The following is a 23821-nucleotide window of genomic DNA, read 5'->3' on the forward strand; positions in this document are numbered from 1 at the left end:
TCGGGTTTCTCCTGTTATGGACCTTTGCCCGTCCTTAATTACGATTCTGGCTGCCTGCCCTTTGGCCTGACATCAACTACAATTTTGTCTCATCCTTTTTTGTTACCCACTAGCAGTTGTCTGATATCAAAAGTGAAGGGTATTCATGGGATAGGTAAAACTGCAGCTAGTGGTTTACCTGGTTTTAGCTTTCTACAGAATCGTGTCAAATATGTTGCCAAGACAAACATAGTTTATGGTATAACTATAATATTAAACATTTAAGTAAACAGTGTAAAAAACTGTATCATATAAATGAAATTTCATGACATGTGCCACTGGAGTTCCAATGAGTCACTGTGCCAGGATTGTCACCTATTCATTTTTGACCTGGACACCTGGCTTTTGGAAGTCCTGTCCAGGTAAAAACTGGTTTTGAGGAAAACCGAGCAGGATTCTCTTAGATTGGCAATTGGTAATTGCAGATCACCTCATCCCAGCCCTGTCTATGGCATTGACTGGTCCACCCCACCACTACAGCGCATCCCCCATTATGTCACCAGCATGCCCACTGCCAAGTCCGCACAGAACCAAAAAGGTGGCAACCATATACTGTGCTCACACACAGGTGGGTCTGTTTTTCTTCATGGTACAGTCAGAAGATGCAATATTTCCTAAAATATATCAGGTGATCAGTGAGTGACACACATAACTTGCCAAAATGATGGATCAAGGTAACATATGTAATAGGGGAACATGTATTTATTTGCATGTCATTGATAGGATTTATTTATAGATTACCAATTGGGATTTAAATTATCTGTTGGTAAAGTTTTGATTCAGAATGTATAGTTTCTAGATGGAGAACTGAAAATCAGACTATAGTCTGTATAATTATAAAGTAAAGTGAATGTATTCTTTTATTTTGGAATCTTAAACCTTAACTCTACTTTATGAACAAAAAAAAAGGAAATGTTTAAAGTCAGTTGTGCTGTAGCTTTTCAGCTATTTGATAAAAACATTGACAGATATGTTTGGTGACTATTCTTAAAAACATATATAACCATAACTTGGTTACTGTCTCTTTAAATAGCAATTAACCCGTGACAATCCAGGACCCTGAGTCCCTTTTGCGTATGAAAATTACTGAGAACTGGGATTTACAGTGCAGTGCCTCCACCTAGGGAACACTGAGGAGCACACCTCAGGGGATTTCCACTAGGAAAAATAAAACACACACAGTTTGCAATAAAACAAATATAAACTTTATGTAAACTGTACTTAGTAACTGTAAATGCTAATCACACAATATCACTTTACTCTGGGGAATCTGTGTGGACCATCAACCCCTGGCACAGTCTCTCAATGCCACAGTCCCACACTCCACATAGGGTGGATAAATGTAGAATAAATCCGGTCAGTTCAATGTCCCTTCCCCAAGAGCTCGTATGTCCCCAGGTAGCACTACCTGCTGCAAGGTACCTTTCCCTTTGAAAGTAGTAGCTGCTCCCACGTGGCAGGTACACGAGCAAGACCTGTCCTCACCCTGGGGAAACACACAGTGGCCAAATTATCCACAGGCAGGAGTTAAAAACTGTCTCTCCCCGAATATTTTCTCAAGCACAGCAAAATACAGCCTTTCCTTAAATCTCTGCAGCTGCCCAATTTGAAATATTTTCTTAGGACACTGATTTGTTTTTTACAGTTGGATTAATCCTTTAAATTAAGGACATACCAACTACAGGATGGCATTTATATTTGCACTGGCACGAGCAAATTGGCTTTGTGTTTAATATACAGTATTCTTCACTTTATTATATAAACTGTGTTTACTGTAACATTCTTCAAAGTGAAAAATATTCCTCCTTGCAATATCATTTATAGTCCCAAAGTGATATAGCATTCAGCATTGTGCATCCATAGCCCTAGAGTTTTTGCCAGACATGTTTAAATTGTAACCTTAGTTACAGCCTGCTGCATGTCGGAACTGCTGACTTGCTTGCTAGCGAATCTATCACTGCTTGTATTTCTGTGATGGGGTGTAAAGGCTATATTAGTCCTGCAGCAAGTGATATGCCTGATAGCTGATGATATTAACAGACAAACAAAGTAATTTAGAACTTTAAAAATGCAACAGATGTCTTTCTTTAGGGGTTATTAAGGTGTATCTTACAAGACTGTGTGATGCCTACCATGCTCTCTAAAGAACTTGCTCACTTCCAATTTAGTTTTTATTATTTGATGAATTTGCTTGATGATGTTTAGTTATCTGCGCCAATAACATCAGATTTATCACTAGGGTGCTGATTACTCATTACACAACTACAAATGTAAAAGTATCAAGATATTTGGTTCAAATGGCTCAGCATATTCCACCACACCACATAAATAGTCAGAAAAAATATTTTTTCCATTGAAAATAGTGTGTTGTATCATTTTGTGCTTTGTGAGCCATATGATAACAAGCACATGTTTCTCCATTGGTATGTGCTGTAGGTTGAACTGCAAATTATTGCGTTCAAAATATTTATTTTTTCCATGTTTTTATTTCTTTATATCAGAAAGCTTACATAGTGATTGCACCCTCAGAAAAAGTATAATAAAGAAAAACAAACTAGTTTAAACATCTATGCTGATCTGTTAGCTTTAAAAGGAGAGAGATGGTCTGAAAGATATTTATGCAGGCCAATAAGCTGGAATTTAACAGATAAATAGATTAAATTGGGAAAGGGCAATTGCAGCACAGACTTAAAAAGGTTGATCTTTGGTCTTATCTCAGGCCAAGGAAAACTTGGAAAAAGGCAGAGCAAAGAGGCCTATTTACTGAGGGGTTTATTTACTAAAATCTGAATTTTCCTCATTATTTTATTAAAACAACTTCAGCCAAACTCCCATCCACAATTTTACCAATAACTTTATTAATAAATTAACTAAAATAAAATCTGGTGCAGGACACAATATCATGTAAAAACTTGCCATTGACTTCTACATGACCTCTGCAGTTTTGATATGGAGTAATTCTGATTCAGACTTTTAGCAGCCTCGGGTGTTTTCTCAGATAAAAAAAAATTTGGCCAAACTCCTAAACCAGAATCCCCTTAACATGTTGCTCACCATCCCCTTGAAAATTGCTCCCAGTGGCCTCCAAGCAGTTTCTTATTTTTGAATTCCTGGTTTAGAGACACAGTTTGGTTGCATAAAAAAACATATGTACTGCCAAACAGAGCCTCCTGTAGGCTGCCAGTATACATAGGGACTACCAAATCGGCCACCAGCACTTATTTTGCACCACGAGAAACATTTGTCATGCTTGTGTTGCTCCCCAACTCTTTTTAGACCTGAATGTTGCTCACCGGTAAAAAAAAGTTGGGGACCCATGGTATAAAGGATGGGTGTGCCTTACCCTCTTCCCTGCTGGATTCATGGAGTGCTGGTGGAGCTGCCCACTCACCCTCCCATATGTCCTGGTTGTCAATATTCAATATGTTAATTTGTATGTATGTATTTTAAAAAAAAATATATATAAAATATATATATATATATATTTTCACGGTCTGTTCATACGTGGTTTTGCATTGCCACAGCTGGCGGGGTAAAAAACTGTGTTCTTGCCATCTGTTATAGATGCTGTATTGACTTAACCTACATGCCCACTGCAGCCACGGTTGCTGGCATTTGGATAACTGATGTTTGGTGATGTAATGGCAAGTTTTGTTATGGTTAACAGGAAGAATAATAACATGTTCAAAATAAAAGCTGTGGCCGACACTCTTTGTCTCTGTGTGGTTCTTTATGCTATAGAATGGTTAAGAGTAGTAGGTTGCCGTGCATGACTCCTCATGTCTTCCTATAAGGGTGTTGTGACTGTTGCAAGAAATGGTTTGAAAAATGCTTCATTATGGCACACTGCACTAGATTCATAAATCCAACCTTTTGTCTGTTTTTCTGAAGAGCTTACCACTTTGATTTTATTTTTTATTCATTTTTATTTTAATACCACTACAGAATCATAATTCTATTTTAGACTGTAAGCAAGTGATCGGCAAATTTGCTAATCACATTGAAGTCAATGGGCGTCAAAATGATTTTGACGCTCATCAATTTTGACACCCTTGACAAATGTTATAGGCATGATTATTTTGGCCAAATGCACTAAAGTCAATAATCCTGAATATTTTTGATGCGCAACAATGTTTATGTGTGCAACTATTCTGATGTATTTTTTTAAAAACGTAATAACTTGCATAAAATGAAGATGGCCGTTCCGTAATTCGGAACTTTCTGGATAACAGGTTTGAGGATAATGGATCCCATACCTGTTCTACTATTTATTGCTTTTAAAACCATATGTACATACAGAAGTGTTACTTTAAAATATACATATATATTTATATTTTTTTCTTCAGTTTATGGTGGTACTGGCTTTAGTTTATAGGTTTATGATGTAACTAGATTCTGCCATGCAGAAAATCTTGGAATAACTTTTTGTTTTTGTGCAACACATCTTTTGAATAATATAATATTGTTTGTCGGAAATTAAACCTTTTACAAACATTTTACATACTGAGTTATGTCACATGCACTAATGTGATTTACCTAACTAGTAAGAATCAGAATTGCTTAGTCCACTGGAATATATTAGCCAAATATTCGAAGTCCAACAAATGTTTGTAGTTTCAATGAATACACATATAGTAACCCTTTAAGAAACAACTAATAATAAGTAAGGCTAAAAAAATTGCAGATGAGCTTACACTACTACATTGTTACGGCCATCTCCCATAGACTCCATTTTATGTTTATTCCTTGTACTTGATTGAAGATATAATTAATTATTATTGGAGGAAAAAAACTATTGTTTTTTTTTAATGTTTAAATATTTTTTTTAGCAGATAAAGTATAGAATCCCATATTATGGATAGAAAGTCCCAAGCATTCTGGATAACAGGTCCCATACCAAATCCAGGGGATAAATACATTAGCAAGGCACTGTTGCTACTTATTTTGTTCTATTTTTTTATCTATAAATTTCCTCTGGGACACATGGGTGTAAAAAGGTACTTGAGCATTTGATACAGCAAGTCATCAGAGATTCACAATTTGAAGAGTCTGACCCAATGTCTTAATGAAGAAAAGAAAGTAGAGATAGATGGTGCTCATTCAGCACATAAATGTACTTTATTCATGATAAAATGCGGGATCACAAAAATAGTGCAAAAATGACATTACATGGCAGCCCCTCTTAAATAAAGCAAAACTCGAAATTCTCAAAGGCATATGCATTAAAGGCATAAGTATTAGAGGTACTGTATAAGTGTCAAGGGCATGTGTATTAAGAACATTACTGTTACACGTACATGTTGAAATAATGTGTAAATGGTTTTAGGAAACAGATTGCTCACTGGTTCTTTGTACTGTTCTAAACCAAGCTGGCTTTTAAGCAGTAGGAACTCCCTGCAATTCACAGTAGGCACATATTACATGTGACTCTACACACTCCGGAGGGCCCTCGAGTAACTATTGGAGGAATGGTTAACCATAAGGCATATTCCAAATTCTTAAAATAAACTTAGCACCAGTGGTTCTTTTAAAACAAGTGAGTTCTTTATTAACAGATGGTACACTTTAGCAATGATGGGCACTGACTTGAGATTGCAAAATCAATCAGTTACTTTCAACAATAACCATCTTGAATTTTTCTAGTGCATATTTTCACAACACCCCAGAGGTTTTATTTTCTGGATTGGTGCACAATGCCCATTTTAGGTAACTCTAACAGTGGTCCCACACTCCCAGAACCTCTTGAGTCCCTAACCTGGCAGCCTTGTCATCCCAGGCCTTATGGAGCAATTCTAAGGGGGCCACTACCACTCCCAACTGTCATTAGTACACAACCTAGCTGGCTAAAACAAGTCTGAACACTGCTGGCTCTTTCCATCTCACAGACATGATCAATCCCCCTCAGTGGTTGCACTGCAGCACTAATTAGGACAAAATGAATAATGTGTTGCTAATGATTACTACACTGGTGAAATTTAGTTTACATATAAGTACATATAAGTCACTGCTACATCCTTGGTATTATTTCATTTTAATGTTTTTTTCTTTATTCACTTGATATTGGCACTGCCATATACTGTATGCTATCTTGCCCTAGTAGTGAACACAATACCTACCACAAAAGCTAAGGTAAACATTTTGTGGTATGGTGATAAAAAGGTCCCCAGTTTCTTGGGGAAAAGTGATTGATAACGTTGGGCCACGGATTCTCAGGCTTTTTTATTGAGGTGAGACCAGTAGTGTTGTTAACAGAGAAACATTTTGGGGCAAATTCACTAAGATGGAAAGTTGCGCCAGGCGCAACTTCGCCGCACTTCGCCAGGCGTAGTTTCGCCAGCGCTCCGCAAATTCACTAAAATCCGAAGTTGCGCTCAGGGGTAGCGTAAGGTTGCGAAGTTGCGCTAGCGTTGATTCGCTATGTAAAGCGAATCATTCGCTATGTAATTTGCATACGGCGCAAAATTCAATTTTCAATGGAGGAATACGTATTAGCACTACAAATGCCTAGAAAACCTTCAAATCAACAAATAAAAATTGTATTTTGCCTTACACATGTGCCCACTGTCTACGTAAGTTGCCATGAGTCAGGAAATTTAGGGGGAAAGGAGGGGAGCCCCAAAAAAAATTTCGATCTTTTTCAGCCTATCACCCATAATGTAGAAAACACGCCAGCGTTTTTTGGGACTTTTTTAGACTTTTTAGACTTTTTTTGAAACAATCCCTATCTACTCTATTGCGCTTCGCCAGGTCTGAGGTGGCGAAGGAAGTCTAGCGTAAAAGGTAGCGTTCAGTACACTGCGCAAGTTAGTGAATTTGCGTAGTTACGTCGCTAGCGAAAATTCGCCTGGCGTAAGGGTGCGAAGTAACACTAGCGAAACTACGCCAGCGTTCGTTAGTGAATTTGCGCAGTAACGAAAATGCCAAACGCTAGCGAATTAACGCTAGCGTTTGGCGCTTCGGCGCTTAGTGAATTTGCCCCTGATTCTCTCTGCGGGTTTTTTGTAATTAGTGATCTGTAGGGTGGGACGGATTACCAAATCCATAGAACAGGTTTTCAGGAGGCCCTAGGCCTATTTAGTAGACCTGATGCTGAGCAGCAGGTGTTGTTGTGTTTTGAATGAGACAGACTGCTGGAGTGTTCAGTGTCAGAAGGAAAAAAAAGCATTTATTTTGCATTAGCCAGGATGCTGAATTTTTCTGTTGAACTGTTATTTCTTCTTCGATTACATTCCCCCTGCGAGGGGAAATTCTGCAGCCGCTGGAATAAATACAGGCAGGAAGCCCTAAAACCGATCCTGGTGTGTGGAGTCACCTCATTTGCCGCCTACCATCAAGTGAAACCCTACAATTTGTAAATACATCTCTTAATATATGAACATTTTCTATCTTGGCAAGTCAAGAAGTAACAACAAAGAAAAGAGAAAAAATAACATTTCATGCATTTATCATCAACACTTGAGAAAGTAAAAAAACAGCGATTTAGCAATCCAGTTACTAAGATAGATGGAAGAGAGCCAAGACACAGATGGAGAACATTTGATAAACCATCTAAATAGAAATAACTTGTGACCTTTTTCCTTCCTAACTGGTCGCATGTTGAGCTGACTGTTTTGCAACAGTGTACTGATTTTATTTATCTTGCATTTGAACCCAGTGAGTGAGACCTAGTTAGTTGCCTCACATTTTCTCCTATTTTCTATGTAATTACATTTACATTAACATTAACTGCTCCTTAATTCAAAAAGTCAATTCAGTGTTGTTAGCCACTAGTATGTTGTTTTAACCATGCACATTCACTGCTGTCTCTGGCCTTAAACTTACCTTACAGTTTTCTGGAATTCTTTGCTTAATAGAATTTAGCTCCTACCTTTTGGAGCTCTAAAACATATGTTGTCTAGTCCAGTCCAGTCCAGTTCAGGCACTTATGGGCCAGTGCCTGTGTACACTTTTCCCTTCCATTTGTGTCTGTATGTTATCCACCCACTTATAGTATAATCTCTAAGGGGCAGGACATCCTACTACTTATTACTATGCTTGTTACTTAGTGATCAGTCTTTGATGTGGGATTTCATGCTAGAGACCCTGGTTCAGTTCCCTATGGCAACTCTTTGTGAACTTGGACAAGTCAAAAATCTCCTCGTGTCCCAGCTACTTAGTGTGCTATAATGGCTGCCTTCCTTGCTATAAAAGCACTTTGAGTCCCATAGGAGAAAAGCATTAAATAAAAATGATTGATCCATTTCACCTATTATGTTTGTCCTCCCTGTGTGTACTTTTCTACTTTGTAAAATTGTACCGTGCTGTGTATTAACACATGCATGATGCACTACCAAAGTTATGTTTTATTCCATCATAACTGATCTTAATGTTATTCAATGTGGATTTCAGATATTTTTGAGTAAGCTTATTACAGACAGTGATGCTTAACTGTTGGGTAAAGACAGTTTTCCTTTAACAAAATTACATGGATAAAAAGCTGAAGAAAATTACAAGAAATATCAGAATTATGTCAGTTCATGATACAATATTTCTATTTGAATCTTTGTAGTGTAGAGAAAGAACGAAATCACCATTTTGTGGTGCTCACCAATAGGTCAAGGGAACAGGGTCTTGGCAAAGTTAAGAAAGACCTAGTAAAGTTTTCTGAGATTCTGAGAAATTTTGTTAGCTTTTTTCGATTCTGTACCGCATTACTGATTGGTTTGACCAAGGCCTGTTTATCCTGACTTAATATTGGGTTCCTGATTTTGTCCCTGATTTCTGTTTGGCATTAACTTCGTCCTGTGACCCCGACTACACTTCTGGTCCCTGACTTTGCACCTCTCGGCCTCTCTGGTACCGACCTGGCCTGTTCCATTACTATGCTTCCTGTTCCCCGTCCTTCAAATACACATTGGGTTTCCTTGTCTGCCGTGAACTCTCCCTCTCACTTTAAGACCTGTGGCATCTCTAGAAGCAAAAGGCAGAAGCATAAGCCATGACTGGGTCAGATAGCCTCTCCTGTATTTTTCACAAGCAGCAGTGTCTGGGATGTAAAGAAGATAATACTAGTAGTGACAGAAGTATTAGGAGCGGCATAAGTAAAATCATCGAAAAGAAGTTCAGGATCTGGGTTGACTTATAGTATAGTATGCAGGACCAAATAGTCAGGCAAAGATCAATGTCCAGTTGGGCAGGGGTCATGACAAGCACAACATGGAGTACCCCTCATCCAACCACACACTCAATCCAATAGTTTACTACTACGGTCACCACAATTGGGTAGTAAAGGCTGCGTTTGCTTAACCATAAAGAACCATAACTTATTTTAACAGAAACATTCCTACTACAAATATTAACAGCAGTAAAACAATGACATATCATTCAAGAAGATCTGGAACTGTCTCCTATTCCATCAATGTCTGTCAACCTCCCCCCAAGGATTACAGGCCTAACCAGGCAGTTACTATCTTTCTTAACCAACTACAAATTTAAATCACCCCTGGAGCTCAAGCCTCCGCCTCCAAACATCACCTCCTACACTTCAATGCAGGGAGGTCAGGACAATGCTCCACTCCTGGTAGCCCTGTCTATTGGGAAAGGAGTGGTTAGCCAGCTTCTGGGCCTGCCCCTAGATTTGTTAACTTAGGAACTCCTAACCAATTACATCTGAAAGAAAGGAAGGTGGGGTTCTGTCCTACTAGCCATGTCATTCCCTTCCACCACTAGACATGGTGGAATTGGTCTATCAGGACCAGCATCCCAGAAGGCAAACAAGCAATCAGACCAGGTCAGCAAACAGGATGTGTTAGTGTACACAGATCAAGTACAAAAAAACTACAATGTACTACCCAGCCCTAGACATGCCCCCTCTCCTGCCAAACTGGCATATGCACAATACAAATAAAGAAGTGTCTAAAAAGGGTTAATGTGGGGGATGCCACAATAATAGCAGTTATCTGTGCCATTTTGTGTCATTTATTTATGTAATGATCACGTGCATTTGGAAACACAGAGCTCAGAGCACTAATTCTAACTTGTATTAAAGTGTTTAACTTTTAATATGTTTGGAAGAAAATGTGAGTTTTATAATACATATAATTTACTTTAACTTAAACTTCAATAGACAGAAGCACCCACTATAAGCCTCAAAGTGGTCTGCTTATCATCATCATCAACAACATGCTGGAAATGACTTTCAGAAAAAAGCATCTCAACTTCCCCAAATATTTAAATAAGAGCTGTGTCTCACATCCTCTTTGTGAAATAGAAAAAGTGCCTCTCAGCTCACAGCTCACAGCGTCACTGTGGCTTTTTTCAACCAAGCTTTTGATGTAAAAAAAAATACAGTTTCTAAAGCGTTGCATTCTACCACAGCTCCAGTTAAGACTCTCACTAAACAAGAGCGTTATGTTGAGTTTTCGCAAGGATTAGTGAAGAAATCACATTGTTCAACTCAATATGGAAAACGTTCTGCATTTATTTCCACAATTTAGTGTTACGGCTTCGTCTGGTGAGTCGCACTTCAAGGTGTTCAAAGAGTTTCAAAAACATCGGGCAAAAAAAGATTCAAGAAATGGGTATGTGACCAGCACAACAGTGTCAAATCTGTCCTGGCTTCTGTCAGTGATATATTCAGATGTTTTTTTTATTTATTTAAAGTAAAGTAAATAGGGTAAGAATTCAAATACTATAAACTGGTATAAACGCTTTATACTTAAACATATAAAAAAAACCTTCACTATGATCTGTGAGGGAATTAAAGGCAAACACATGAGGTAAACACAAAATCTATGTCTAAATAGGAGAAGAAGAAATGGTATTGTCATATATCAGAGCTCTATGAATAATATGTTACTGGCTAACAGATCCTATAAACTGAATATATTGTCTGCTCAGTAACATTTCCTGGCCCTTTTTTGTTTAAGGAAGGTTTTATAATACAGATGTGTAGATAGTTATGCATATTTTTTGACCTCTGCTTATCTTCATTGTGTTCTAATTTGCCTATCTATTATCTGCTATGCAAAGTGATACCAACATCCTTTTTTAATGTATATGAACCCGGTTTATTTTCTGGTGCTACTGTTAACCTACGTGTATATTGGATATTTAGTATGGCACACAATACATGTATCACAGAATGTACTGCTTTAGTAATCTGAATAATTATGTCTATAATTTCTTGCTCTTTTATAGCATGAAAATGTTATAAGTGTGTAGATTATGTTATCAATAAAACTTTAGCAAACCTGACTCCAATTTTCCAGCAGAATTCTGAATAATACAGAGCAGTTGTCCCTGCTATAAAGAAGACTATTAATGATTCTCATTGGCCAAGTCAATAGTTATACTATGATCCCCTTACTGATCCCCCATCTTGCTTCTTAGGATTCATGGTGATGAGCCTTAGGCCAGTGGCTCATGGTGGGTCTCCTCTGCATCTACATCAATACGTCAGCAGAGAAAATCGATATTCTGCCATCCTTTCCATGTTTTTAAATGCATTGATAGCCATGACATCAGCACACACAGGGACAGAAACCCAAAAATATGCAGTTTCCCCCAAAATTAGGCTAGCTAAGGCTGCCCAACTTAGCACTGTGAAGCCAATGTAGCCAGATGGGGGAGTTCATTGAGTAGTATTGAAATTAAAAAACAGTAATCACCTCTTTGTATTTATATTGGAGTAACATAAATTAATATCAGATACTCTGGCCATTTAACAGCAAGTTATACTTTAGAAAACAATACATTTTTTAAAGGTCATCCATCCTGGGTAAAACAGAAATGTGCATGCTTGTGATGAAAAGCTAAGTTTGTTTTTTATTTATTTATTTCAATGTTCAACTACATAGATATAGGTTTCCTCGGCTTCTTGTGCAGAATATATTTTGCCAATCTGTTTGACTTATCATTTGTTGAAAATATTAAGAATGCACATATTACATACAAATAGTTTATTATTTTCATGTTAAAGGTGTCACTGTAATATTAATTTGCTATGTTCATTAAACGAAGAGGTATAAAATACAGGATTAACATTACCAAGCTTTATTTTACTTCGGTCTAATAACAATACCTTCATTATAGTTCAAAGACTACAAATGAAGCAGACTTTATTGATATCCAGTACATGGTTTATATAGGGGAATGCCATTATTTTAACCTGGAATAATAATGTAGCTACATGGGTCTGGGACTTCAGTAATGGTAAACCTGCAGTGCTGTTCAAACAGGAAATTTGGGAACCTTTGAGTATTTTTTCTTTCAAATATTTTTATTTGTTTTTTAAAACATATGACAATATTTAAATATTTTAAATGTACTTGCCGGGTATAAGTTATTTTGGTACAATCGTTGTCCATACACAAATAACAACAAGTGAATCAGTATTGTGCTTAAGTAAAGTTCTTTGAGTATTTTTTAAGGTCAAATTAATAACTGGATGCATTACAGTTTTTCTTACTCTTCAATTTTGATGCACTTACGTCTGCTGATCATTTGCATCAGTTTCTGCTGCCTACGAAGTCTCTCCTTATGCTAATACGCTCACACATACAACATATTTTGGCTGTGAGATACAATAATACTGATAGAAAACCCCGCACATACAAGGGTATATCATTCAAACATCACACATACAATATATGAATGTTGACAGAATCAACTCGGTACTGAAAGGCAACAGTGCTAACCACTGCACTACCATTGCCTCACATAAAATCCTGCATACCATACAGATGTGGTGCTTGCACTGAGTAATAGTGTACCATGTTTCATAGAATGGTACACTATTACTCAGGTGGCCAACAAAAGGATTTCACATTGTGCATGTGAAACCAAAAAAAAAACAATTTCTACTACAAACTCATTATATACATATGCATCTAGGTTTTCCACAAATAAGAATGCTTAGGCTTCCTTGAAGGTCACAGTAGAGTCCTATATAATGCACTCTGATGATGCTGCCAAAATATTCTGATCTGTCTGTGCATTGTAATGAAAATATTCATTCGAAATCCAATGTCTTTCAGCCTGACAGACAGAAGAAATAGAGATAGTCGCCTTCAAAAAGCAGAATCTCATGAAAATATCTTTTCAGATAAATCTGAGAATTTCACCTGTATTACAAGGTAAGTGCTTTATAAATCAATTCTAGAGGTGTGTTCTTTTCTTTCTTCTTAGCAGTAGTGCATACAAAGGAGAATTCTTCGTTTTATCTGTAATATGATAGTTTCTTTTGTCCAACAAATTGATGGCCAAACCTGTTTATCTTGAAATAACAGTGTTATAAATGTGTGTGAACCGTAAAAATAGTCTTTCTGCAAGCGCCAAGATCCAGTGGACAGAAGTGTAAACTCAAAAAAGTCTGTTTATTTCAGAAGTGATTGCACTTTATCCAGTGTCATTGAAAACAAAAAAATTCAGTTTTATATAATATAATCTAATGTTTTTACTTTGTCCTTGTAATCTACAGTATAACGAAAGAGTAATAAGGCCATGTTATATTATCATATACTGAGACAGTGACAGACTAGGATGCCAGGGGCCCACCAGAAAAACTTAGACCACTTTCCAAACTATTATTCCTCCTTTTCTCACTGAACCTCTGTATTCTCCTAGTCTTTTATATCTACTACCTATATTCTTCCATTATTATGGATTTTTTTCCCATAACGAAATAGGGAATGACCATAAAATAGGCTTTTCTGGTATCTCGGTGGGCCAGTCCTACACTGCAGTCTTCAGGACTCACTGGCTCCTGTGAAAAGAAAACTGTTGATGCAAAAAAGACTTTAAAGAAATACTGGATAGATGGTGGTCTCTGAAGTCATTAACAACAAATTATTATCACCCATAATAATATGAGTAGATCTCTATAACAAACACCATGTATCACACCAGATGAGATAACCGGTTATTTGTATTGTGTTGAGGTCAATAATTAAAAATTAATGCTAAAAACTGATGACTAGTGATGGGCGAATTTGTTCAGTTTCAGTTCGCCAAAAAATGTGAGAATTTCCCATGAAATCCGCGAAATGGCAAAAAAAATTTACAAAACGCTAATTTTGACGCCCGCGTCCAAATTATTTTGAAATGCAAGTTTTTATGCATGCGACTGTTTTGACGCGCGTCCAATTTTTTTTTTGACACGCCAAATCTTCACCCTCGAATATTTGCCAAAAGTTTTGGAAATGTATTTACCGGTGTCGAAATGCAGAAATTTGCCGTGAATTTGCACCTGCCCTATTTATTCGCCCATCACTACTGATGACAACCATCAGGATGAGAGAAGAAATATGGCAGAAGTACAAAGGTAAAGGTAATGCAGTTGCTGCACCCTTCATGCCACTTTGTTTCCTCAGTGCTTTCTACATAGTAAACATGGTAAAAGCAAGTTAAAGACCTTGTTTACCCTTGCAGCTGCTAACTGGCATTGCTTGCTACATCCAAGTTAATTTTTAAGATAGTGTTAAGTAGATATTAGGGATTTGTTCAAGCTGTTTGTGGCAGTCCAAAGGAAACATGGACACCAAATTGCAGTTTAAAGCTGTTAACAGCAGAGCAAGTCAAACAGAAATGTATGTATGAAAGAACTATTTCGCCAAAATCTCTGGATAAATGGATCAAGGGCCCTTACTCCTCTGGGACTACATGGGTTTCTCCTACTTAACAAAATAAGGCACAGTACATTAGAGCCTTATTACTTTGTTTTCAGAAAAATACAAACATGGGATACACAGCAACAGAGATATTGAGTTTTACGTGGATACTGTCATGACAATTCTATCTTGACAGTTGCATAGTAGGAAAAATGACAATTAATGGTCAACATGCACAATATATAAAAGTGATCACCTAAGTTATCATCTAGGAATTTTCTACTGAAAAGATGCAAAAAACATTCTTATATATAATAAACATAATACAAGTATCACTAACTTCTGCCCCACGTTTCATTCCACCATCTCGTCTTAGCTTATAAACTCTTGAATAGAACCCTGTTTACCTTTTGTCTTGGTTATCAGTTGTATTTTATATGAAATTTTCATGTTTCATATAAGAACATTAATTTAAATCAAGTATTTAGGAGAAACCCACACAACACATGTGTGAATACTGTCGTAGACCCTGAAGAACAATATAGTAATGCAAGTATTAGGCAGTCTCCCACATGAAATGCCTCTAATGAAGCCTCTGATAATACAAAATCCATTGGGAGGAAAAGCAAATGTGAACTGGAAGCACTGTCCTTTTGGTCCGGTTAATTTTATTTTGAATACATTTATGATTGTGTAGGGACCCATAGGGTTAATGTGTCCCTATGGCTTTAAATCCATACACTTCCTGATCTCCATAGTTGCTGGGCAGATGCCCATGTAGCTAGTTGTAATTTGCATAGTTGTGCTATTGGCTGAGAGGTGTTATGTCACACTTTGGTATAGTGAGTGAGAAGGGGTGGATGTTCCTCTTTAGCTTCTGGTTGCTGATCTAGCTGGATGTTTCCAGAGAGCCTGGGTGCACCAAGGCTTAATAAAGCCAAGATGCCCTAGAGGGATCTGAAACCTCTAGAGTGGAAGTCGCGGAGCAGGTACCCCATGAATGAGGCTAGTCAGTGGCAGGAATATAATTGTTATAGACTCTCTAGGAGAGTAAGATAGTTAGGGAAGATAGAAGGGGAAGCTTTGTGACTAGAGTGAAGGGACCACAGTGGATAGGGTGTCAGGCTTTAAGTTCTCCTCCCTGATCACTCCCCTGGGTTAGATCCACACCATGTGTGAGGTATTTCTGCCTAGAGGGAAGTTGTACTGCCTTGACTACATCTTCAGAGAATGTCCCCACATCTACCTCTGATATACTGTCTAAGCTGCGTACCTATATATTCTGCAAATACCTCTTTACTGATGTACATTAACCTATGGGTCATTTTTCTCTGACAAATAAAATTTTGTTTTGTTTGACTTCAAGAACCTGCTGGCACCCATTTCTTTATTTGTTTATACACAGTAGCCTGTGGGAGTTGTAGTTGCACTTCATCACACCTTCAATACTTCCTTTTGCGAAGGCCCTGCCTTAAGTGTTAGAGTCCAGTGTAACCCATGCTCTAGTATAATAGCTGGATGTTAATCCTGTTGGCCTGGATAGTCCAAAAACGTGTTACAATTGTTTTGTGCATCAAATAAACATTTCATGTGAGAGAATGCCTACTACTTGTGTTACTATATAATCTGTTTACACCCATCTATTGTACAGTTCTACAGAATATGTTGGTGCTTTATAAATGTGTTATTATTATTAGTAGTAGTAGTGGTAGTAGTAGTAGTAATAATAATAATAAGAATATTCTTTTTACTTTGTAATTAAAATATCCTTTAAATAGGATAGCAAAAAAGTTCCTTATTATTTGTCTGCCTAAAGGTGTTAGTATATGTTGCACCTTATTGAATTTATTGTATTTTGTAACTCTGGGTTGTTTTCCTAAATGAACAGCTTCATATATGTACTCCTAATTAAAATTTAGATGGTGATAAGCTTTGTGAATGTCAGATGGGATATTTTAATAGTAAAGAAATCTATTTTTTTTTTTTTTACAAAAATCTGTATAGCTTAAGATAAGAATTATTTTGTGAGAAAGATATACTATAGATGTGTAATAAAAGTAAATTGTGTTTTAGGCTATTTACACCTTATACAGAAGCATTCACTCTGTTAAACTGATGTATATATGGTATTATCAGGCATGCCTGAGCTGATACTAACATAAATGAATGTCTTTATGTTTGAGCATTGAACAAATATTATACAAAGGAGCCTTATGTTATGGGACACGTCTGTGAAAATTACTTTCTGCTCAGAGCAAGCCCATACAGAGAATACTTTAAACAGTTCATTATTTCTGCATACAATTCAATCATTTATTTTGTCAAATTTCATACAGAAATGCTGGACTTTGTGATAATGGATAATTAGAGCAATGCTGACTGTTTATTTTATAACACATTATTACCCTCTTCTGGGCTAAAACCTTTAACAAATAGGCCCCATAGTGTCATTTAGAAATAAGCTTATCATCCTCAGTTACACACTGTATATTTTCACTTTGCATAGACAAACTGGAGAACTGAAAAGCAAACTTGCAAACGTTCAGCGTGGATGAATGCAAAGTTATGTACTTATAATTGTATTGAGGAATTATGCAGTTATTATGAGGACCTCCTTGAATAAGAAAGACTTAGAGATTAATGTGGGTAAATGAAATTGCAAATTTCAATATGAAAAAATAAGATAAATTATATTTTGTCTCCAAAGTTTTGTTGCCATTGTGGGAATCACTGCAGAAGAAGTATTCAAATTGAATAAGCATGCACAAATAAGTACAGCCAGCAGAAAACAAGCAGGGAACAGAAAGGCAGCAGCATCTCTTCCACCCGACCAGTGAATTTTGTGTTGCTGGATGAGCTGTTTTGTCAAATGTGAAACATTTTGTGTGGCATAGCACAATTTAAAATGAAGGAAGCATAAACAAGATAATATTTTAGAATTGAACAGTAGATTATTTCCTAGAAACAGTGCTCTTAAAAGTGTATTTGAATAATTAAATGCATTCAGTAAGAAACAAATGAATCAGGAAACCATATGTACTTGTAACAAACTTCAGGCCAGATATAAATCAGTTAGAAAGCATTATTTTATTCTATTTACCGTACAAATATGGGAAATTCAGTTTGAATCAAAAAAAACCTTTTTTTCCTAATTCAGTTCCTCTATAGGAAAATCTTGAATTGAATTAGAAGATAAGCTTTTCTGATGGCATTGCAAGAAGCCTATTGTTACTAATAAAGTGTGGAGACAGCTTTCTCATTCTATAAGTGTTTCTGTACATCATATAGAACATACAGAAGAAATGACAATAAAATAACATTGTCATCATATCATTTATTCTTCCATGGTAGGTAAGCTTTTATATAATTTCCAATATTATGTCAATGTGAAAAAGAGGGTGTGTGAGTGAACACAACAATATCCAAAAGCACTAAAAGAGAGTGTCTCATAGGAGGCAAACCGCAGTATTTACATATTAGCAATTGAAAGACTTTAAACCCCTCCGGGCCCTTTATCAAGGCTTGATAAAGGGCCTGGAGGGTTCTAAAATGTTGCCTTTTTTGTGATGTATATATGGGCTTAAATAAATGGGCTTAAATAAATCACTTTTGAACACAACTTCAACAAACAGTAGTGCATCTGAATTTTTTGCTAATACAGATGAATTTTGTGCAAATTGCGCTGAATTGTAGAATGATGTACAGATACACCATCTGCAGCAATATGTTCTTGCAGGTCTTTGGGATGATCTTTGGGTTGTCTGTAACATTTCTCAAAATCCACCACATATGCCGCTCCTGTATTTTTGGCCTGCCAGACCTGGGTTTTAACCTTTTTGTAGCCCCTAAAACATGATTTGTTTTAGGTTGTTTTGAGGATCCCATGTGTCCATTACTCATGATTGGACACACCTGCCTGAAGTTCAAGTCTTAATCTAATACAACCAGTCTGGTGTTGCCAGTAATCAGTATTGAACAGTTACATGCATTCAAATGAACAAAACTACAAGGGTAGTACAACTGAATACTGCTTCACTAAAAATCTTTGTTCAGAAAACACCCCAGTACTCAGATGTTCCTAGGAAATTAAAGACTTGCCACTGTTATCTTTTTTTGTTGAAAGTGGAATAAATTATTATGCAGTCTGAGAGGGGTTCCCAAACTTTTTAATATGACTTGTATATAAGAACCTGTTGTTCTTTACCATGAACAATATATTTATTGAACATCAAATTCAGAATAAGAAGTGTCATTTTTCCTGTGCAACCTCATTCTTTTATTCTTAAAATGTGACACAGTGATTGATGAAAGATGGTTATCATTATTATAATTTCATATTCATAAATCTGTTTTCCCTACTGAAACAATTAGGTTACCCTGGTAGGGCACACTAGTAGAGCACTGTGCTGAAAACTTGTGAAACTAAGGAAATTCACAAAACAGCTGAAGTTTGCAGAAATGGGAAGGTGAAATTTCATTGCAGTTAAGGGATATTAATTCTGAAAAAGCCTATGCATTGTCCTACCTTGTTAAACTAATTTGAGTTGAGGTGCAGTGCTGCGTCCGCCGTATGGAGGCCCTTCTGGACGGCAGTCTAGCGTGCTAAGTGGAGGACTGTGGCAGAGATGCCGTGCGGCTAATTCAATTCACTGTTGCAACCACCTGCGAGCGCTACCCAATATACGGTCGGTATAAATCTTATTCCATTTGACTGTTGCATGTCCGCTATAGATAGCGGCGTTGAGGATACATCACTTGCAAACCGGCTGTAACTAATTGGAAGCATATGTTGCGATAGCTATATCGCCAATGGAGATTATTTGGACTGTTTAGTCATTATTGTTAGCGATGGGCGAATTTGCGCCGTTTCCCTGAAAAATTCAAAAATTTCGCGAAATGGTGAAAAATTTGCGAAACGGCGCCGGTGTCTCGTTTTTGACGCCAGCACCCGTTTTTTTTACACCAGCGCCCGTTTTTTTTTGGACACCGGCGAATTTTACGGGCGTTTCACGAATTTATTTGCTGGCGGCAAATCGCGCAAATTCGCCGCGAATTTGCGCCAGGCGAATAAATTCGCCCATCACTAATTATTGTGCATCGCAGGTGCAGCCAGCGCACTCTTAGCACTATACAGACTCCAGCTCGCATAGAAAGCAATAATCCTCAATATTGGAGCTATCTTTGAACTGAATATCGGCCCGTGGGCATTTTGCAACCCCTTCATCTTCACATTATATGATATTGGGGAATGTATACATGCTGTTTTGTTTCTAAGTTTTGGAATTTTTCTATCAGGACCAACATGGATTCACTCAATTGAACATAATTAACCTAAGGAATCTATAACTACAATTTTGTATCTATTGTTCCAAAGCCTTTTTATCCTGTAACACTAACGGATTACTAAATTTCTTACACAATAGCATGCCAATTTTCCCATATCTGATTAATACAATCAGCCTTTGGGGTTATGTCCTTAGAGAAAAGATCCCTTCAGCTTCATATGCAACGCTACTTAGTTTTTAAGTGGTTTTAACTCTATGTGATAAAAAGGCATGGTGGTGAATAATTATTCTAATGTGTATTTACTTGCATTATCTCTAGATCGATTCTGACACTTGCATTGTGGAGTTAAAAGTCCCTTGTGGTTTTTCGTTTTTATAATTTACATTATGTTACAAATTATTATGTTACAAATGCTCCCATATTGACAATTTCTTCCAAACTTGGCACCAATTCCATTGGTTGATATGGAAGACAACAGGCAGATAATGATGATGCCTACATTTATTTCTTTTGGCACAAGTGCATTACTAAGAATGATATTTTAATTACTTTAAAACACTTATATTTTGGTGTAATTGTTCCTTTAAGTCTTCCCCATATAATTCAACATAGTAAAGGGTTCAGAAGACTGAAGAGACAGCATGTACTTTTATATCTAAAAGAGTAATAAATCAAGTGGACCATATTGTTGCAATGTAGAACGATAATCATGCAAAAGTTGAATGAGTGCAAAATATTCTTTAGAAAAAGCTCTGACTGATCTTTTTGAGATATGGACTGATAAAAATACATAATCATATCCTTGTCTTCTTTTTTTAATGTGGAGTGTGTATAAAAAGACATGACTTGGGGGTGACAGATCATTATTTTTCAATACACTGATTAATGTTTAATAAATTCTCCAATCCTAAAATGTGCACATGCTAATTTGATATTGTCTATAAGAAACTCGGCTGATAAAGCATAGCCACTGAATACCTTTCATACTAATGTGAAAGATTTTTTCCTTTACATCTTTTCATATAGACAAGTAAGTGATCTATTACCCAGAAAAACATACTCCAGAAATCTCCAAAATATGGCAGTTACATCTCCAGTAGGGTCATATTTAAACAATTCTTTGGTTGATTTGCTTTTCCTTTTCCATCTTATGATGCTGTAATTTTTTGTCATCTTTAAATGTTTTTGTTGCCTCATGACTTGGTGCTCCTTATTATTTCTAATGTAGAAAAAACCCAAGCCTAGCCAATCATTCCTGATAATAGAGTTAATACCAGAATATGAAGACTGTGAAAGAGAGAAGACATAATTGTCCATTGTAGAGAAGTCAACATGAAAATCAAAGAGTGGAGAAATCTCCTGTGAATAATGCTGTTACACTGGAAAGGGTCATGTACAGTAAGTTTCTGGGACCGATCTTTGTAGAGAACTCTTTAATTAGATGGGATGCTGCGACACAATTTTCCATGTTAAATGGGATAAGTTAAATGTGTTATTCTGTGTTAAACATATGAACCAAAGTGGCCTCATCTGTATATGCTGAGTCATTTTTCATGTAGACCATTACCCAGTTGGCTGAACCACTGACATAGCAGCAAATAATTATTCCCAGTTCCCAGCTCTGTCTTAAGATATATCCCATAGGTTGCTTTATATATTGTAAATTGAGAGACAAGCTTGTTAACAAGATATATATACTGCACTGACATACTGAAATCATAAAAGAAAAATGTTTTGGCAGCTTTATGGTTAAAGTTTATTTCTACAATGAGCACAGGTGCATAGTTATATAGTTACATAGTTAAATTGGGTTGAAAAAAGACAAAGTCCATCAAGTTAAACCCCTCCAAATGAAAACCCAGCATCCATACATACACCCCTCCCTACTTTTAATTAAATTCTATATACCCATACCTATACTAACTATAGAGCTTAGTATCACAATAGCCTTTGAAATTATGTCTGTCCAAAAAATCATCCAAGCCATTCTTAAAGGCATTAACTGAATCAGCCATCACAACATCACCCGGCAGTGCATTCCACAACCTCACTGTCCTGACTGTGAAGAACCCTCTACGTTGCTTCAAATGAAAGTTCTTTTCTTCTAGTCTAAAGGGGTGGCCTCTGGTACGGTGATCCACTTTATGGGAAAAAGGTCCCCTGCTATTTATAATGTCCTCTAATGTACTTGTAAAGTGTAATCATGTCCCCCCGCAAGCGCCTTTTTTCCAGTGAAAACAACCCCAACCTTGACAGTCTACCCTCATAATTTAAGTCTTCCGTCCTTCTAACCAATTTAGTTGCACGTCTCTGCACTCTCTCCAGCTCATTTATATCCCTCTTAAGGACTGGAGTCCAAAACTGCACTGCATACTCCAGATGAGGCCTTACCAGGGACCTATAAAGAGGCATAATTATGTTTTCATCCCTTGAGTTAATGCCCTTTTTTATGCAAGACAGAACTTTATTTGCTTTAGTAGCCAAGAATGACACTGCCCAGAATTAGACAACGTGTTATCTACAAAGACCCCTAGATCCTTCTCATTTAAGGAAACTCCCAACACACTGCCATTTAGTGTATAACTTGCATTTATATTATTTTTGCCAAAGTGCATAACCTTGCATTTATCAACATTGAACCTCATTTTCCAGTTTGCTGCCCAGTTTTCCAGTTTAGACAAATCACTCTGCAAAGTGGCAGCATCCTTGGAACCTATAGTTCTGCACAATTTAGTATCATCTGCAAAAATAGAAACAGTACTTTCAATGCACACCTACAGGTCATTAATAAACAAGTTGAAAAGCAAGGGACCTAGTACAGAGCCCTGCGGTACTCCACTAACAACACTGGTCCAATTAGAAAATGTTCCATTTACCACCACTCTTTGTAGTCTATCTTTTAGCCAGTTCTCTATCCAGGTACAAATACTATGTTCCAGGCCAACATTCCTTAATTTAACCAGTAACCTTTTGTGTGGCACTGTATCAAATGCTTTAGCAAAGTCTAAGTAAATCACATCCACTGCCATCCCAGAATCGAGGTCTCTACTTACATTCTCATAAAAAGAAATTAAGTTAGTCTGGCAAGATCTATTACGCATAAAACCATGCTGGCACAAACTCATAGTATTATGATTTGCTATGAAGTCCAGTATCTTATCCTTTATTAACCCTTCGAAAAGCTTTCCTACCACTGACGTCAGACTAACTGGCTTATAGTTTTGAGGCTGAGAACGGGATCCTTTTTTGAATAGAGGCACCACATTAGCAATTCGCCAGTCTCTCTGCACTATGCCAGATCTCAATGAATCCTGAAAAATTAAGTAAAGAGGTTTGGCAATAACAGAGCTAAGCTTGCTAATTACCCTGGGACGAATACCATCTGTCCCTGGACCTTTGTTAATCATAACATGTTCTAGTCTCTTTTGAATTTCTTCATGTGTGAACCATGCATCATTAGTTGTATTACTAGAATTGGGACTGTTAAGAAGGAAACCTTCACTTACTGGTTCCTCATTTGTGTAGACAGATGAAAAATATGAGTTCAGAATCTGCGCTTTTATTTTGTTTTCATCAACCAGCTGACCCCCCTCTGATAGCATGCTCTGTGATACTATTTTTCCAAACTGTATAATGAACAACTCTTAAGCATATGGATGGAATATTAAAGCATTTTATAGCATAACCATGATAACCATTTGTTTAATGTATTTACAGTCATTTTTGCACAGAATTGTTTGTTGCTATGGGCTCTACATTATAATGGGTCAAACAATTCGACATCAGAAAGTGTTACAAGCCAGCAAAGACATTGTTTGATAATCGTGTTTATTTACTGCATGCTATTAGACATGAATAAGGATGAGAATCTGGTTTTCTGGAAAGAATATTAATTTTTATATGCCAGC

The 23821-nt window shown here is 36.8% G+C and overlaps 1 protein-coding gene across 1 annotated transcript in view; it reads left to right on the forward strand.

Annotated features, from left to right (window-relative positions):
• Window positions 1–10302: 10302 nt before the first annotated feature.
• rgs18.S (regulator of G-protein signaling 18 S homeolog) overlaps window positions 10303–23821 on the forward strand; it is a 34266-nt gene continuing 20747 nt past the window's right edge. Inside the window, exons 1-2 of the mRNA XM_041561594.1 lie at window positions 10303–10598; window positions 13056–13154. Of these exons, the coding sequence (XP_041417528.1) occupies window positions 10480–10598; window positions 13056–13154 (218 nt within the window). The 5' untranslated portion in view covers window positions 10303–10479. The remainder of the gene's footprint in view (window positions 10599–13055; window positions 13155–23821) is intronic.

This window comes from Xenopus laevis, chromosome 4S (assembly GCF_017654675.1).
Source record: "Xenopus laevis strain J_2021 chromosome 4S, Xenopus_laevis_v10.1, whole genome shotgun sequence".
Taxonomy (NCBI): Eukaryota; Metazoa; Chordata; class Amphibia; order Anura; family Pipidae; genus Xenopus; species Xenopus laevis.